This window comes from Crinia signifera, chromosome 2 (genome assembly GCF_055691185.1).
Source record: "Crinia signifera chromosome 2, ASM5569118v1, whole genome shotgun sequence".
Classification (NCBI taxonomy): Eukaryota; Metazoa; Chordata; class Amphibia; order Anura; family Myobatrachidae; genus Crinia; species Crinia signifera.
Window position 1 is genome coordinate 338,277,846 of NC_139218.1, and position 18,428 is coordinate 338,296,273.

At 45.9% G+C, this 18,428-nt stretch overlaps 1 protein-coding gene across 1 annotated transcript in view; it reads right to left on the reverse strand.

Annotated features, from left to right (window-relative positions):
• NCKAP1L (NCK associated protein 1 like) overlaps positions 1 to 17,736 on the reverse strand; it is a 188,796-nt gene extending 171,060 nt beyond the window's left edge. The window contains exon 1 of the mRNA XM_083169529.1: positions 17,430 to 17,736. Within this exon, the coding sequence (XP_083025655.1) occupies positions 17,430 to 17,531 (102 nt within the window). The 5' untranslated portion in view covers positions 17,532 to 17,736. The remainder of the gene's footprint in view (positions 1 to 17,429) is intronic.
• Between the last annotated feature and the right edge of the window lie 692 nt (positions 17,737 to 18,428).

Genomic DNA, 18,428 nt, shown 5'->3' on the forward strand with positions numbered 1-18,428 from the left:
CCTCAGCTCTGGGCCCCATAGAAGCTGCACCCCTTACACCTATGGTAGTTACGCCCTTGGGTGGCTGGTCTTAGACATGGGAGCAGCCACATCATCAAACCAGAGCACCAGCGGAGGCGGGCCACAGGGCAGGTGAAGGGTGGCATGCTGACAGTATCATCTTGCCATTCCCATGTGATTTCCCAAACACTGCCTTTCTAAATAGGTCTTTGGCTTTCGGAACTCTGCGGTGGAATCCTGGACAGGTGGCAACCCTATACATGACCTCTTTATTACATTTATCAGACTGTGCCTTGGAATGTGATTTCATGCAGCAGTATAACTGGATGTCACAAAGTGTTATGGGAAAAATACCACAGTATATGACCTATTGCATAATCAGGAACTCCTTTACAACCCTTTATTTCATTTAGAAAATCTGTCCTACATACCAACATTGCGTTTTTGCAAATTGGCCAAAAAGTGGTATTTTTTCATTTAGTAATGCTGGAGTCCTATATATATGTGGGGTCCCAGACACATAGCTCCTAAAACAGCAACTTCATTGTATTTACATAATAAATTGTTCTTTCAAAAAGTGTACTCCTATTATTTGTTAATAGTGAGTAGAAGCATTACCCTGAAAGAGTCCTTCAATCTATTTAAAAACTATTTTAGTAAAAATAAAAAAGGTACTTGTGTATTATCACGGCGCACATCGCATCGCATACCACTAAATAGGGTATGTGATGGTATGCGCAGGGCCGCCAAGAGAAATCCTGGGCCCCGGTACAACAACTTCCTGGGGCCCCCACGTACGGAGCTCCCGTACACACTCTACGGACCCGTTGTTACGCCACTGCTTCCAAGGTGGATACACGTACAACAATTTACACTGTAATGCCTATTACACATGTCACACACCCATTACATATTATACCACATGCCATAATGCTCATTACACGTTATGCCACACACCGTAATGCTCATTGCATATTAAGAAGTTAACCTGCTCTGCCAGGGATTAACCTGTCTGCCCTGATTTACCATGGGTTACATGCTCTTTGCAAAGGATTTACACATACCCTCCAACATGACCCCCTCCATTAGGTAAAAAATGCTCTGTTTCTGGACTTCCCTAGTTACAGATGTGAGCCTGCAGCACAGTCCAATATTCAAAAAGGGGGGGTCATATATACTGCCACCCCAAGCATCACTGTCCTGGACTCACTGGCAGTTGATGTGACTGCCCCTCTTTGAATTTTGGACTGTGCTGGAGTCCAACCTCTGTAACTACCAATGGCAGGGAAGTCCAGGAACACAGCATTTTGTACATAATGGAATAGGTCATGTTGGGGGGTACTTGCCACCAAATAAAAAAACCCTGTGTGTCCAGACCAGGGCCCCCCTGACAGGCCCGGGCCCAGGTAAATTGTACCTGCTCCCCCCCTCTCTCGGCACCCCTGGGTATGCGATGCTATGCGATTTCCGTGTGAAAAAGCCCGAATGTACAATTAAATATTGCATTGCATGCCAGCAAATGGCATGTGATGTGATGGAATGCGATTTTTAATTGTACAAGCACCCTGATGGGTGCATACAATGTTAAATGCCCCCAGAATGTTAAATGCCCCCCCCCCCCATGTCAACGCAACCCCCACTATCAACGCCAAGCCGAAGTGTGGCGAGCGTAGCGAGCCCACGAGGGGCGGCGGTACGCGTCCTCCGACCTTTTCATTCCCCCACTATCCACGTCGGCGTGGAGTTGATTTTAGATAGTGTGGCGAGCGCAGCGAGCCTCCATGCCCGAAGCGTGGCGAGCACAGCTCGCCACACTATCTAAAATCAACCCCGCGCCGACGTGGATAGTGGGGGCATGAAAAGGTCGGAGGACGCATACCGCCGCCCCTCGCGGGCTCGCGGCGCTCGCCATGCTTTGGGTTGCCATTGATAGTGGGGGTGGCGTTGACAATGGGGGTGCGTTTAACATTGTAAGCACCCATTAGGGTGCTTGTACAATTAAACATCGCATCTGATCGCATAGCATCGCATTCATCGCATGCCGCTATATTGCATGCGATGCGATGCGCTGCAGTACGATCAACATCTTGGGCGCCGTGATAATACACAAGTACCAAAAAAAAATATTAAAACAAAAAAGAGGAGTATGTTAACTGGAAAGGGAAGACCCTACTTTACATAAGTAAAAAGAGCACAATCATTTAAAAGAAGAGAATACACCATTTTTGTCTTGTATTGGAAACATATACCCCTTTCACACTGCACTTATAATGCAGGTTATTACCTGCGCGGGTATATGTAACCAATATCTCTGATTTCTATTATCATGTAGTGTTCTAGATTGTTTACTAATACTACTCAGTGTGGGAAAAAATGTATTGTTTACTACTTACTCAGTATTTAACCCCTCCCTCATGCACCTGGGTAATATTACTGAACTAATTGAGCATCTACCACTATCTGTATGTATGTTGTTAGAGGCAGAAGGGAGCCCATATTAGGAGGAGATGTAGGTCCTGATATGCCACATGGAGTAGTCTGGGGTTGCTCCAAGGTAGGTAGCTCTTAGTTTGGATATATCAAGTAAGGAGCCATTATCATGTGGCTCTTTGCTGGTTAATCGTAGACCCAATTTAGGGTAACGGTGGTGTGGGGTGCGGTGCTCCTGGACTGGATGGGCTGGGTGGCTTTAGTGCGGCATGCCCTTACATTCTATTAACACTTTTCCCTCACTAACACTATCTGTCTCTTATTTTAATTACATTTCATTTATCTCTCTCTCTATATATAGCTTCGGCTTCTTATCACTAATTATTAACACTTAGTATCTCACTGGCGTGCCGCGCTGGGCCTCCTAGCTTATGATAGTTTTTTGGGGTGTCGCACCCTGCACCTAGATATAGCGCTGGGGACCCCCAATATACAGAGAAGCCTTGACGCGGCTTGGGGGCATAGACCTGTATATGTATAGCCTAGCATACACCTGTATATGTATATGTAACCAATATCTCTGAATTCTATTATTATGTAGTGTTCTAGATTGGTTACTAATACTACTCAGTGTGCTGAGGGAAAAAATGTCTTGTTTATTACCTGGTTGTTGCTGGGTTGAGATGCAACGTGAAAGCACTAAACTGAATAAACCGGGCCAATCAACTCGGGTTTAGAAGAAAGGTAAACCCGGGTCATCCTTTGTATAATGGTATACCCAGATAGAGTCGGGGCGATGTGAAAGAAGTATTGGACTGTTGCCTGGTTGTAGAACTACAGAAACTACAGTCACTGTTCACAGTATCGGATGAGGGGCGTCATGGGTGCCGATCACTTAACCTTAAACTCTAAAATAGATAAAGACCCTGGGACATAGATTTTGGAAGAGAAACTGTTAGCTGTTTATTAGAATGCAAACTATTAAGATTTATAATGTAAAGAATGTGTGGTGGCAAAGAAAGGATGGCCAGGAATCAGCCATTCTGCAGTGCCCAACTACAACACAATCATCAGGTATAAAACCTGGGTAAGCCACAAAAGGTAACCACTCATCATCTTGCAAACTGACTAAGCACCCACTTGGGTGATGATACTATCCGCCACTGGGGTGGTACCGCCTACTACCAGTCAACAAAGGGATCATACCTCTACTGAAACAATTGTATCCGTACTGGTGACCTGCCGTTCTTTTCCGCTGCAAACCCAACTGCTCAGACCCAAGCTACATCTGGTCGCCAGTAAATTGACCCCTGAGCACCGATGGGTGGCGGTACAATGAAGAGGTACTCTGTGCTGGGCACAGCCATTATATTGCACCCCTGTGGGCCAGTGGTGAGCGTTGAAGCGCGCTCCCGCAATAATTGCTGACAGCTGCCACTCATCCAGCAGATAAGCAATTGGGGTACACGGCTTTCCATAGCGTCCAGGAATGGAAAATTGTCCACCCCCAGGAAAATCTCTTAAACGGGTGAAAATCGCTCAGTGTGTATGTGCTGATCATAGAGCATTACCCCAGCTGCCAACTGCCAAGCAACTGTCCACCCAGCGCATGGCATCTCCCTATTGATCTGAAAAAAGCATAACTACTAAGACACGGCAAGCGTGAGCAGCAGCAGTATCTCTACATCAAACCTAAATACAGAACATCTCCAGGTACAATACCAATTACATAATACCAGAGACTTGTGTACTTGCTACTTACACATTTAGTGGTATTCAATGCCGCGGCGAGCAGCCGGCGAGGGGGTTAAATAGTGAGGATTGCAGAAAAGCAGCGATCCTCGCTGTTTAACCCCCGCGCCGGCCGCTCGCTCTATTCAACGTTATGGGGAAATCTTTGCCGTCACAGGACGGTGAGAATTCCCCAAAACAGCGAGACCCGTGGCTAATGCAGAAAACTCGCTGTATTTAGCTGCGAGTCTCGCTGCTTCTGGGGCCACATACGCCAATTACCCCTCGCTCAAAAAACGGAGCGAGGGGGAATTGGCGTATCAGGAGGTGTGTGTTGAATACTGTCAGGGTCAGTGGTGACAGCGAGCAGGAATCCCTGCTCTCTATCGCCGCTCACAAACAGCATTGAATACCTGCCATTGTTTTATCCATTTACTGAGAACATTTTTAAAAGTAGTTCCGTTAAAATGCATCATTAAACCAGCAAGTTGTGCCTACAAAACGCACATAGCACAAATGTACTGTACCATGTAGGGACACCTTAATGGGGGTGGCCACAGCAGTGACAGTTGACAGCAATGACAGCTAACGCACTGGGTCCAGGAGCTCGCCGGAGAGCTGGGTACACACTGATGCAATGTGTACTGGGACAATTACATGGCTCACTCACATCCGACATATCTTTACCATGGCACACATTTGCATGATATAATGAAGGACGAAGCGACATATCACTGTTTTCTTCATTAGCATACACTATTTCACTAGAGTTTGTCATTAGTGACTGCGGCCACCAACATATCAGGCATTCACAATGAGCGATATACCCAATTTGTTGTTCCGTTTTGGCCAGAAACATATTGTGCCGATATTGTTTCAATGTATACGTGGCTTTTAAGGCCTGATTTAGACCTTATCGCTGCTCTGCAAAATTGCAGAGACCTACGAACGATAGCCTCTGCCCTGCCAGTTTGAAAACCTGTCCTGTGCAGGTTTTTGATCAGCTGCTAGCTACTCTAATGTTGAGCTAGAAGCTGGCTGATCAGGGCCGGTGCTGACGTCACACGACCTCCCTGAAAACATCTGGGCATGCCTGCGTGTTTCCCTGCCACTCCCAGCTGGTTACCACCCACAAACACTGGCTTCCTCTCAAAAAGCGGTTGGCTTGTGATTAAATATTGTCGCTGTTTGGCATCGCACACGAATTCAATAATCGGCACAACAGAGATCTGGTCTGAATAATCCCCTCAGAGGGCTATTCAATATTGGTCAATATTTCGAATAACGTAATGTCTGCAATAGGCATGGAGTGGGTTAAACATCCAAGACTGTTGTGTGACCTAGGGAAGCATGTGACTCGGTGGTCCAATAAGGACTTAGGGAAGGGCAGTGTTAGCTGGGATATCAGGGCAGGAAAGGGAGGAGTATTTCTCTTTCCTGAAAGTTTTCCCGCCCTCCCTCCCTTGTGTTATTATGGTTGGGTGGGTGTTAATCGCGTTGGCTGATAGGCGGGAAAGAACGGCAGGTGAATAGAATTAGTTCTTATTCAAATGATGATGCTACGTATATGTTTGCTTTTCGGTGCGCTCGCCTCTCATTGGCTTAGGCCTTCGCTCGATCTCCCGCTCGGGGGGCAGCGAACCCATCAGATGGGTGGGTAGTCAATGCAGTAGGTCGAGCGGATACCGCTTGTTAGGGTAGGCTTGATTACGTATGCAGATTGTGTGGGTGGAGCTTAGTTAATTAGCCGTTCTTTCTGGGCCACCATTAATTAATTAATTATTAATAAATTAATCTAGCTTAAAAGTGCTAAAATAAATCAGCTAACAATTTCTGCCAAACCTAAGTCTCCGAGTCTTTATTTCAGGTTTAGTTTGTAAGTTTTGAAATGTGATGTATATACATGCTAGAGGTCACACACATCAGATGCTAGGATGTTTATGAGAGGTGGAAATATCGTCTGTTTTCCACATTAACAGGTTGAATTTGCATTTGCCTATTCAATGTTAGGGCCGTTCCTCCAACTGACGGAAAAAATCCAACAGCCCAAAAACACAGTGATCGGCCAATCCCCATGTTTTTTTTTATCAGAAATGCAACAGTGAAGTGCGGTGAGATCAGTGGCTGGTGAGGCATCCCATTTAATGGCTGACCCAGTGCAGATGGCCTCACCTCTGATATGACAGCTGGAGCCACCATCCACCTCGACCAGCGCCCAGTGGGGATCATTTTACCAGTGTCCGGAGTAGGGCTTAAATTGGTCCTCGAGAGGTGGTGGAACTCATTCTCCCTGACCAGTGTGCCCTCTAAGCTGTGCACACGTGCGCGAGCACACACCTTGAGGAGCGTGCGCACAGACATTACAACAAAGCGCACAAAGCAGCAGTGGTCCCTTTTTGCAGTTGCGGACTCAATTAATGTGTGTTTCACCCATTAACTACATTGCGTGCTGTGTTTTGAATGTTTAACCCCTTCCTGACAGAGCCAGTTTTTGCGTTCCTGACAGAGCCCTTTTTTTCAAATCTGACATGTATCACTTAAGTGGGGATAACTTTTTTTTGCTTTTACTTATCCCAGTGATTTTGAGATTGTTTTTTCGTGACACATTGTACTTCAAATTAGTGGTAAATTTGGGTCGATACAGTCTGTGTTTTTTTGTGAAAAATACCAAAATGTCGGAAAAAAATGGAAAATTTAGCAATTTGCAAAATGTTAAATTTTCTGCTTGTGAGACAAATAATCTTACCACTCAAAATAGTTAATAACTAACATAGACCATATGTCTACTTTATGTTGCCATCATTATTTCAACTTCCTTTTCATTTTTTTGGACACTAGGAGGCGTAAAATATGAATAGCAAATTCTCAAATTTTCAAGAAAATTTCAAACACTGATTTTTTTAGGGACCAGTTCAGTTCTGATGTGACTTTGAGGGACTTGTATGTGAGACACCCCCATAAATGATGCCATTTCAAAAACTGCACCCCTCACAGTATTCAAAACAGCATTTTGGAAGTTTGTTAACCCTTTAGGTGTTTCACAGGAATTAAAACAAAGTGTAGGTGAAATTTCAAAATTTCATTTTTTTTGCAGATTTTCAATTTTAATACATTTTTCTAAGGAACACAGTAGATTTTACTAGAGAAATGTGACTAAAAATTGATTCCCCCAATTCTTTGGTTTTCATAAATGTCCTATATGTGGCCCTAGTGTGCACGGTGACCAAACCACAGGCTTCATAATAGAAGGAGCACCTACTTGATTTTGGAGCCTCCTTTTTATGAGATTATTTTTTAGGCACCATGTAGGTTTCTAGGCACCATAAGATGCTAAAAGTTAGGAACCTCCCCCACAAGTGACCCCATTTTGCAAACTACACCCTTCAGGGAATTCATCTAGGGGTATAGTGTACATTTCAAACCCCCAGGGGTTTCACCAATTTTGATACAACTGGGCTGTGCAAATGAAAAAATTTAATTTTTCATTTTCACAGCTCAGTTGTATCAAAATTGGTGAAACCCCTGGGGGTTTGAAATGTACACTATACCCCTAGATGAATTCCCTGAAGGGTGTAGTTTGCAAAATGGGGTCACTTGTGGGGGGGTTCCACTGTATGGGTGCTTCAGGGGTCATTCAACCAGAATCTGTGCTGCAAAATCCAAATATCACTCCTTCCCTTCTGAGTCCTGCCATGCACCCAACTGGTATTTTTTGGTCACATGTGAGGCATTGCCATACTCGGGAGAAATTGGGGCACAGATTTTGGGGTGCTTTGTCTCCTTCATTCCTTGTGAAAATGAAAAATTTTGAGCCAGATCTGCATTTTTGTGTAAAAAAATGTACTTTTTTACACAAAAATGCAGTTCTGGCTCAAAGTTTTTCATTTTCACAAGGAATGAAGGAGACAAAGCACGCCAAAATCTGTGCCCCAATTTCTCCCGAGTATGGCAATGCCTCACATGTGACCAAAAAATACCAGTTGGGTGCATGGCAGGACTCAGAAGGGAAGGAGTGATATTTGGTGGTGGAATGAATGGTGGGTGCTATGTCGCATTAGCAAGACCCCGGAAGCACCAATACAGTGGAACCCCCCCACATGTGACCCCATTTTGCTCACCAGATTTTGGAGGGGGTCTGGCGCTGCGGCTGGTGGGGGGGTGGGAGGGGTGCTGGCGCTGCGGCAGCCGGGTGGGTGGGAGGGGGGACTGCCGGGTGGGAGGGGGGGGGGCTGGCGATCGGTGGTGATCGGTGCTGTACTTAACAGCACCGATCACCACCGATCACTGTGTTACCGAGCGGCTTAGCCGCCGGTAACACAGAAAACGCTGCAATTGGCTGTTCACATTTGAACAGCCAATCGCAGCGATCGCCGACCGGGGCTCAGGGACAGCAGACATCTCCAAACTGTCACCGCGTCTATGGACGCGGTGACAGTTTAAAACCATGACGTATATATACGTCTTCGGTCGGGAATATCTATCTGTATATATATATATATATATATATATATATATATATATATATGTATATACACACATATATATATATATATGTGTGTATATACACACATATATATATATATATATATATATATATATATATATATATATATATATATATGTGTATATACACACATATATATATATATATATATATGTGTGTGTGTATATACACACATACACACACACATATATATATATATATATATATGTGTGTGTGTGTGTGTGTGTATATACACACACATATATATATATATATATATATATATATATATATAATCATTTCATTTTTTTTTTTTTTCATTTTTACCCTGTCCCTAGTGCTGCTGCTGCTGGCGGGGGGAGGGAGGGGGGAGGCAGCGCTGCGGCGCATAGCAGAGGGAGGAGAGCGGCTGCCGGGTGCCGGGTAAGCACATAGTGCTGCCGGGTGGGAGGGAGGGGGTGTCCGCGGATCGGTGGTGATCGGTGCTGTACTTAACAGCACCGATCACCACCGTTTTCTGTGTTACCGAGCGGCATAGCCGCCGGTAACACAGAAATAGCTGTGATTGGCTGTTCACATTTGAACAGCCAATCACAGCGATCGCCGACCGGGGGGGGCATCCCTGCCCCCCCCGGGCGGCGAGGGGGGATGTCTGCTGTCAGGGACAGCAGACATCTCCAAACTGTCACCGCGTCTATAGACGCGGTGACAGTTTACATCCATGACGTACATTTATGCCATGTGTCGGGAAGTACTTCCCGACCATGACGTAAATGTACGTCAATTGTCGGGAAGGGGTTAAATGTTTAATTTTCCTTTTGAAGTAAAGTTAACACAAATGCTGGACGTCATTTTCCAGTTAAATATTAAAAATTTAAATTTCCTTCCAAAGTTGCACAGCCAAAATCTTTAGCCGCACACAGCCTGCGTAAAATTAGAGGGAACATTGTCCCTGACCATCCCCCACACCCTTTCCATTTAAAGGAACAGAAGGCAGCGCAAAAAAGGGATGTGTTATCACAAGAAAGGAGCTGGCCACACAATAGTACAGCATAATAATGCGCACAGAATTGTGCCCCTTACACATAATAATGCCAATGTTATTGTGCCCTTACACATAATTATACCCACAGTATTTTAGGCATTTCCATGGGAATGCAGGCAGCCCGAAGCCTGCCGGGAGTGAACGGCTGACGTCATAGGACATCTTCAGCGGACATTGATGGAAATAATTTCTCCTGCTGGCAGATGCATGCGAGGGGATGTGTTAGCAAACACATCCCTTTGCATGGTACCAAGGGGATTCAGAGGCGGTGGCTCAGGCATACGGTGGGGCGGTGGCTCAGCGCTCGGTAATGTTCGCTACTTACCAAGCCAAAGAGAATCAGGCCCTTATTTCAAAATAAAAACACAGTACATCTCCAAAGTGATCCTCCCATTATGTTGCTTGATGTGTTTTTACTTATGTCTCACTTAGGGCCAGATGCACTAAGCTTCAAGGAGTGATAAAATAGAGAGTGATAAACAGCCAGCCAATCATCTCCTAACTGGCTTATTACCGGCTGGGTTTTAAAAATGTGAGACATGAGCTGATTGGCTGGTTGTTTATCACTCTCCATTGTATCCCTTTTTACAGCTTGCTACACCTGGCCCAAGGGCATTACTACCATAGTTGCAAGGGGTGTTCTGCTATGGGGCCCAGAGCTGAAGGGTGTCCATCTTTACTGTCTACTTAATAGGTCTTAAATACATTTATTACCATCAGTTGCTAAATAGGGGGCCCTTACAAACTTTTGCTATGGGGCCTACGAATTTCTAGTTACGCCCCTGACCTGGCCCTTATATTTAGATCCAAGCATTATGTCCGTGTATGTATGCTACACAAGTCTTGGGACATATGAACACCTATATATAATAATTGATGCCTAAGAACTCATCTTCCTTGTTCTTCAGTTCTAACCAGGCCCATAATGTGAAAAGGGTTTTTTTCTGATAAACTGCTCCAGACCCTTTTAATTCACATTTGTGTAGCATTTCTTATACGATCTGGCCATATTTATGGACTCTACACTGCACCCTTACCCGAGTCCTTCCCGGGCCTAACCCTAGTAGCTACCTGGGCTGGAATCACGTATAACTGGACCTGGTTTGTTTTCCAGGGACTCTTTACACTGAGCCATGAACCAGGCTAACCCAGCTATTTAAATCCATATGGATTTTTACATTAAGTTAACAAATATTTGCTATATAACCCATGGCTGTATTGTCACTGTGAGGCTTTTAACTTCCTCCTAAACATAATTAGAATCAACTGACAGGAAGTGAGAGTTTGTACTTCAGGAGACACCCATCAAATGCTGACAAAATGCAAGTGCTGATAAATAAAGGCAGTCATTTAGTGTGACCAAATAATTCATTAGTATAAATTTCCATATACAAAATTGCACATACAGTATATAGCTAAACTCAGCAGTGCAGAAGAATGATGCCTCGGCAGATGCTCATAGACAGATACATTTAGAAAGCAGGAGTAGACACAATTCAGATTCAAATTTGTTTGGAAAATGGGCAAAATCATGTGCACTGCAGGTGGGGCAGATGTAACATGTATAGAGAGAGTTAGAGTTGTGTGAGTTATTTTGTTTCTGTGCAGGGTAAATACTGGCTGCATTATTTTTACAATTTAGATTTCAGTTTCAACACACCCCACCCAAATTTAACTCTCTCTGCACATGTTACATCTGCCTCACCTGCAGTGCACATGGTTTTGCCCATTTTCAAAACAAATTTGTACTGCGATCAGATCTGAATAAGGGCCATTGTTAGGTGTCATACTGTAGTAACAATAAGTGACTAATCCAGTGGTTCTATAACTCGGTCCTGACTCCTCAGTATCCTAAACAGTTTACAGTATGTATTCCAAGTCACCTGTAGATCTCTATAGCTGGTTTCACATTGCAAAAACCTGCTTTCAACTCATTTTTGTACACCTTTTTTTAAATGGGTCAAAAGTCAGTTAAACCCCTTTTATATTTCATGTTGTAAAGGTATATTGCAGTTTCATTACCATTTTTGTACCTTCAGATTCAACCCGTTTCACCCATAGAAAGCCACACAATGTCAATTTAAATGTTTTTTTCCTGCTTGTGGGCAGGGATCAAGTGCGGTTATCATTTGTAGCAAATACCGATTCTGAGCTGTTCAGACTGCAGGGAAAACGGCTCAGAAACATGTAGGATCACGGGTTAAAGTGAGGGGGAACGGGGTGGAACTGAGTTCCACCACCTCTAATGGTGAGGTGGAACATTTTAACCTCCACATTGGCCCTGCACAGTAATTCTCACAGAGAAGCATTCTAGTTTGCAGCGGGCTGCCAAAAACCCTACCACTGGCCCTGTCTCTGCCTAATGGGGGGAGGGGAGGGGGGTTAATTAGGTGGCATAAAGAATTGAGTTCCCCCACCTCTGCATGACCACTTTAAGCCCTGTGTAGGATCCTGCTTTTGTGGCACCCGGCAGCGGGTCCCACTGTCCAAAGCATACAGAGAGGAGGTTGAGTGCCCTATTGCTGCGTGCGCCGGAGGGATTCAGTATTGAATCCCGGCGGTCGGGATCCCCGCGTTCAGAATCCCGACAGCCAAAATGCCGACAAGGGGGGGACGTGGATCGCCCCCCCTTGCGGGCTCGCTGCGCTCGCCACGCAGCGGGCCCGGTGCCTCGCTACGCTCGGCACACTAATTTATTCTCCCTCCAGGGTTGTCGTGGACACCCACGGAGGGAGAAAGTGTCGGCATTTCGGCGGTCGGGATTCTGAACGCCGGGATCCCGACCGCCGGGATTGTAACTGCATCCCGCGCCGGGATGCCGCCAGGTGATTGACAGGAGGAAGGTCCAGTGGGGATTGGAATGAAGGGAGTCGCGCAACGCCGTGGGACATGTGGCATGCGCCGAAGGAGGAAGAAGAAGGAAATACCGGAGGGGATGCTGTGGGCGGCGCGGTGGACGGAGGTCAGCGGCACCCGGGGTGACGAGGGAGAGAAGCAGGTGCTGGCAGACGGGGATCGTGACAGCGGCGCCTGAGACAGGGCACGCGCATATCTGCCCCCTGCTGCTATGTAACGGACGGAGTAGTCTGGCGCCCACTCCCCTGGCAGCAGTGTCCCTTTCCAAAAGAAGGAGCGTGGGTGCTGCCCCTCACCCGGCAGGGCAGTGCAACAGCGCAGCCAGGAGAGGCACCACAGGATTTGGCTGCACATGGCAGAGGCTGCAACAGCGGCAGCACAACCCATGCACCCGGCACCTACAAACTGAGGGAGATGCAGAATCCCCACCCGGCGGCCAGATAACCGTGAGTTCAGCCCTAGTGGCTACACATGCAAGGGGTAGTGACACTCCCCAGTGGTCCCCAATAGCGACCAGTGCCCATTATATTCACTACCTGTAAGGGACACTCAGGGCCTCGGAGGCTATCACCTCAATAGCACCAACTTGGTGTAAAGTTGACACGTGTTACCGACCTATCCAGTAGCATGGGAGAACCCTTTGTCCCCGGTCAACCCTAGTTTACTGACGCTGGCTACTGATCCGTAGGAAAGCCTATTTAGTGCTGACTCAGGCTATTGATCCGTAGGAAGGCCTGTCACAGGCGAGGCCCAGGCTACTGATCCGTAGGAAGGCCGGGTTGCCTTTTAGAGACGTCCCTTTGGGGAGTGGTACAGTAAACCCTGCGTCTAGGCCGAGCCCTAGGTTGGGGCCCAGAACAATAATTGGGTACCGGTACTATGGTCACATGGTGTAGGTATAGCATACCTGGTTTAGTGAGAATAGGTAAGCGAAGAAGTGGTGTAGTAGAGTAAGTAGTATTGACCTGGAGATGTCCAGAGTAATCATTCTTTTTGACTGTGTGAGTTCTCATCTATTGTAATTCCATGTATGTTTAAAACACTGATTCACGCCCGAATGTGTTGGGAGTAGCGTAATGGTAGATCAAGAGTGTGCCATTTACCTTTTTGCGGATTAGTAAGTAATACATTTATACTCGTTATTTAAATCTCACTGGACTGTTGCTTCCTCATTCCCCGGATAAAGATCCGACCCTACCGTGCATATCACATTTTTAACACGTTTCAAAATACCGGTATTTTGTAACCGGTAAATTGATTGTGGAGCTTTCATATTGCAGCTGGTACCGTTTTAAAGCAGTTAAAAATCGGCAATATGCCGTGTTAAACCTGTAATGTGAAAGGGGCTTATGTCACAGTTGGTAAAGCACCTGTGCCCCTCAGTGACCATGAAAACTTGGACGGTTTGATTTATATTGTTACTCATGAGAACCACTGGACTAATCTATATAAATGAAATTAAATCAGATTATTGACATTTTAATTTTTAAAATACAGTATACATGTACCATACATTTGCCAGCAGCTTTATTTATAGATAGTGGGAGTGAGCATCCAACATCATTAGAACTATGTACTAATGGCGATAATGATACAAATTCTGTCGCTTTCAATTGCAGTGATAAGGATAGCTACAATTTTGGAAGGTATAGCTGTATTGGAAATAGTAGGGGAATAGTTGGAAAGTAGTAGGGGATAATCTATTATACATGCACACATGGTTAGATATAACATTAGATTTTGACTGTATAGTCAGAAATCAAATGGAAATCGAATGCACATTGAATGCTTTTAGCAGTATTCGATGCAGATGTGATCCTGATGCGCGTTCATTTAGTGGAAATTGAAAAGACTATATAGTAGAAATCTAATCGAAATGGATTCCAATGCCAGATCGAATGGAACGGCATATCGATTCAAAATCGAATCGAATTCCACATCTAATGTGTACACACCTTTAGCCCATCACTACCGCTCGTGATGAGTAATGATTCACCAGCGATGGTATTAAAATAGCATGGATGTATCAGTTATCGCATGCAGGGACAGAGCTGTTGAGAAAGCTCTGTCCCTGCCAATACAGTGTGCATTTTCCCATATTATCTGACATAGGGCCTAATTCAGGTCTGATCGTTGGGCTGCAAAAAGTTGCTAACTATGGCTGAATTCTCTAGATCATATAGGATTACCAGAAGATGACTGGCCAGATGGTTCGAAAAGGGGGGCTTACCATTTATTAGGGTGATCTCCTATGCCTGTGCAAACTGTTACCTTCTTTCAAGCTTAGTTGAAGCTCACTGGGCAAACCGCCTGGTGCAAAACCACACTGGGCAAACCACCTGGTGCAAAACCATGGTAATTTGATATCTTACAGTTCTAGACAGTCAGTGGATACCATAGTAGTGATAACTCTTGTCTAGGATCCACCCAGTGTTGGACAGGAGCAGGAAGGGCCAACCGGGGAGTGCATGGTCTTGGGCCCCTTACAAATATGTAGATATTAAATACAGCTAGGGTTTCTGGTGCCCAGGGCAAGACATTCATTTAGTGACCCCCCCCCCCCCCCCAAAAAAAAATGTGTATATATATATATATATATATATATATATATGTGCTTACAGACAGCAGAAGGGTGATATTAAACCAACAAACAAGACAATATATTATATAATACAATAAATAGGGACAGTGCGTGCCGAAGGCGCGCGCTAAAAATTTAGGGCATTTTTTTTGGGGGGGGGGGGGAAGAAGTGGTGTGGTCACATAGTAGTATCAATTCACATTATAGCACACACCGTAATGCCCAGTACACATTACAGCACACACCGTTATGCCCAGTACACATTCCAGCACACACCGTAATGCCCAGAGCACATTACACCACAAACCGTACACATTATAGCACACACCGTTATGCCCCCCCAGTACACATTATAAGCAATGGTTAATTGCTGCTGCCACTGGATAGAACACTGTCCCTGAATGATACACAATATGCCACACACTGCAATGTCCAATATGTCACAAACATACCTCCCAACACTGGAGGCAGAGGAGAGGAGACATCTGCGCATGTTTTCGGCACGCGCCCAAAATTAGAGGGTTCACCTACTACCGTGGTACTCCTGCGAGGCTACATCCCCCATTTTTTCCGCTATGAGGGCATGGTCAGCTCCCTAAGAGCTGTAGCCACATGGGGTGCGGCCATGGAAAATGGAGGTGTGATACACATATGCCCCCAATAGTGCAGTGCCAGATACACATGACCCCAAAAGTGCAGTCCATGATGCCCATTATACCTATGCCGCATACTGTGATGCCCATTATACCTATGCCGCATACTGTGATGCCCATTATAAATATGATCCGCACCGTGATGCTCCATTATACATATGCCCCACAATTGGATGCTCATTATACATATGCCCCACAGCGTGATGCTCCATTAAACATATGTCACACACATGATGCCCATTATACATATGCCCCACACCTTGATGCTCCTTATTAATGAGCATCAAGGTGTGGGGCATATGTATAATGGACATCATGTGTGTGGCATATGTTTAATGACTCATTAAACTTTAATGAGTCATTAAACATATGCCACACACATGATGCCCATTATACATCAGTAGGTACTATGCAGGCTGGAGTCAGACACAGTTTTAAAATTCAACATTGATTACCAGATGCAGGGAGATGATTTGGAGGAGCAGCGGCGTTGACGGCATGCCATGAGGCATGAGGGAAGGAGGGAGGAATAAAGCGCGATTTCTAGCGCTGGGGATGGGAAGGCAAGTGCTGCTGTGTGCTGTTCCTCACTTGGCGGCAGGAGGTCACAGATAGTGGCCTCCTGCCGCTCCGCCGTCGAGAAGCGCTTCATCGCTTGGCGGCAGGAGGTCACTATTTGACCTCCTGCTACAATACGTCGGCCCAGCAGCGGGACACGGGCTACATCAGTCCCCGGAACCCCGCTACCCCGCAGGCTGTCTCCCGGACCTGACAGCCCCCCCTCCAGCGCCCGGTGCGCGTGACCCCCTAGCCCCCCCCCCCTAGTTACGGCCCTGGTATAATTCAGGTGCACGGTCTAGAACCTGATCCCTGAGCCTTCAGAAAGTGGGTCCCATAGGGGGTTTCCCATGTACCCCGTAGGCCAAGCCAACCCTGGGCCCACCCCTGTTCTATTGCTTGCCTTTATATAAACAATATTCAGATTTATACAGAATTGTTTGTTTTTTATAAACTGCACAACTCATTATTTTCTGATTATTCCTTACTAAAGCAGCCAGTTACTGTATAATCCGCTAAATTACTATTTAATCATCAAAGCATAAGATATTTACAATTTAAAAAATAAGTACTTTCTCATTTAGATGTACGGCCACTAGGTCCACACTGAATAGGCCGAAATGCATTAGGTCGACCACTGAAGGTCGACACACTCAAAAGGTCGACGTGGATTTAGGTTGACCGGGTCATTAGGTCAACACAAGCATTAGGTCAACATTGGGAAGGTCGACAGTCAAAAGGTCGACATGGGGTTTTCCCTTTACTTTTAGCCGATATGTGGCGACAGGCGGTATTTCATGCCCTACCATCCACCAGGCCATGCGAGGGGACGCAGTGCACCGGTACTCCACCTTTTCAGTGTTTCGACCTAAGGCCTGTCGATGTTCAGTGGTTGACCTAATGCAAGTCGACCTTCCATATCGACATTCCAACCAGAACATTAAGTTGATTGTATTAAATGTACACATGGCTGGTTTACTTATTGGATGTATCATATCATGTTGTCAATTTAAGCTACTGCATTTTATTATTAGAACTATTATCAAGCAAAGAACATGCCCGGTGGACGTGCTTTAGAAAAGGTTACCTTACCTTTTTGATGTTATAGATGCGGATCAATACTCCCTTGCCTCTGTCATTTAGTATCATGAGCTTTTCAGCCAGCTTGTGTTGGTAAGTTGAACCCAAAGCCATACTGTGAAAATAGAGCTACAATGCACTATACAACTCCAAGAGACCTGACCGCCGCTGACTATAGCTTTATCAGCCCCGTCCGTGGTACCTATAGACTCACTAAGGGTCCACAACTATGTCAGTGATCACTCAAAAGTACAAAATTGTGAGGCAACTTCTGCTTCCTTTCTGCAATGCTGCACTACTGATGCCGACATGAGCTCAGACAATAGCAGACGCCCACAGATACTCAGGATACACAAAATATATAAGCTGATGTAGTGCCTCCCAAATATACCACTTCCTCTTTGTGTTTGCTTCAGTATGTTTCATTTTATGTATGTGTTTCAAAGTTCCCCTAACAACAGCAATGTGCATATTTCCCTAACATCCAGGAAATGTGTCTAGGCACAGGGGTAAATTTACTAATACCCCATTCACACCAGCCTTAATTCCCGGGTTGAATCCGGAAACAACCCGGTACTAGCGCTGGTGTGAAAGGTTCCCGGGACAAAATCCCGGGCAAATTTCAACCCAGCTAGGTACCAGGGTTGTTCCCGGGTTCAACCCGGGGACCTGGCTGGTGTGAAAGGTACAGGGTATACTTACCCAGGTTGCCGTGTCCTGTCCGTCGGGAATTCATGCAGGCGGCGGGTGCAAATGACGAGACAGCCGGTGGATGATGATGACGCAGCTCTCCGGCGGCAGTGAGGATGCCGGAGAGCTGCGTCATCTTCATCCGCAGCCTGTCCCGTCATTTGCGCCGCCGCCTGTGTGGATCCCTGGCCTGCACGGATTACCAGCAACCGGGGTGAGTATTCTTCCCACCTCCGCCGCCATCCCGCCGACTGCCCGCCTCCTCCCCACCTCCTGCCGGCCTCCTTTCCGCCCCCTTCTCACACCAGAAAATGCAGGGAC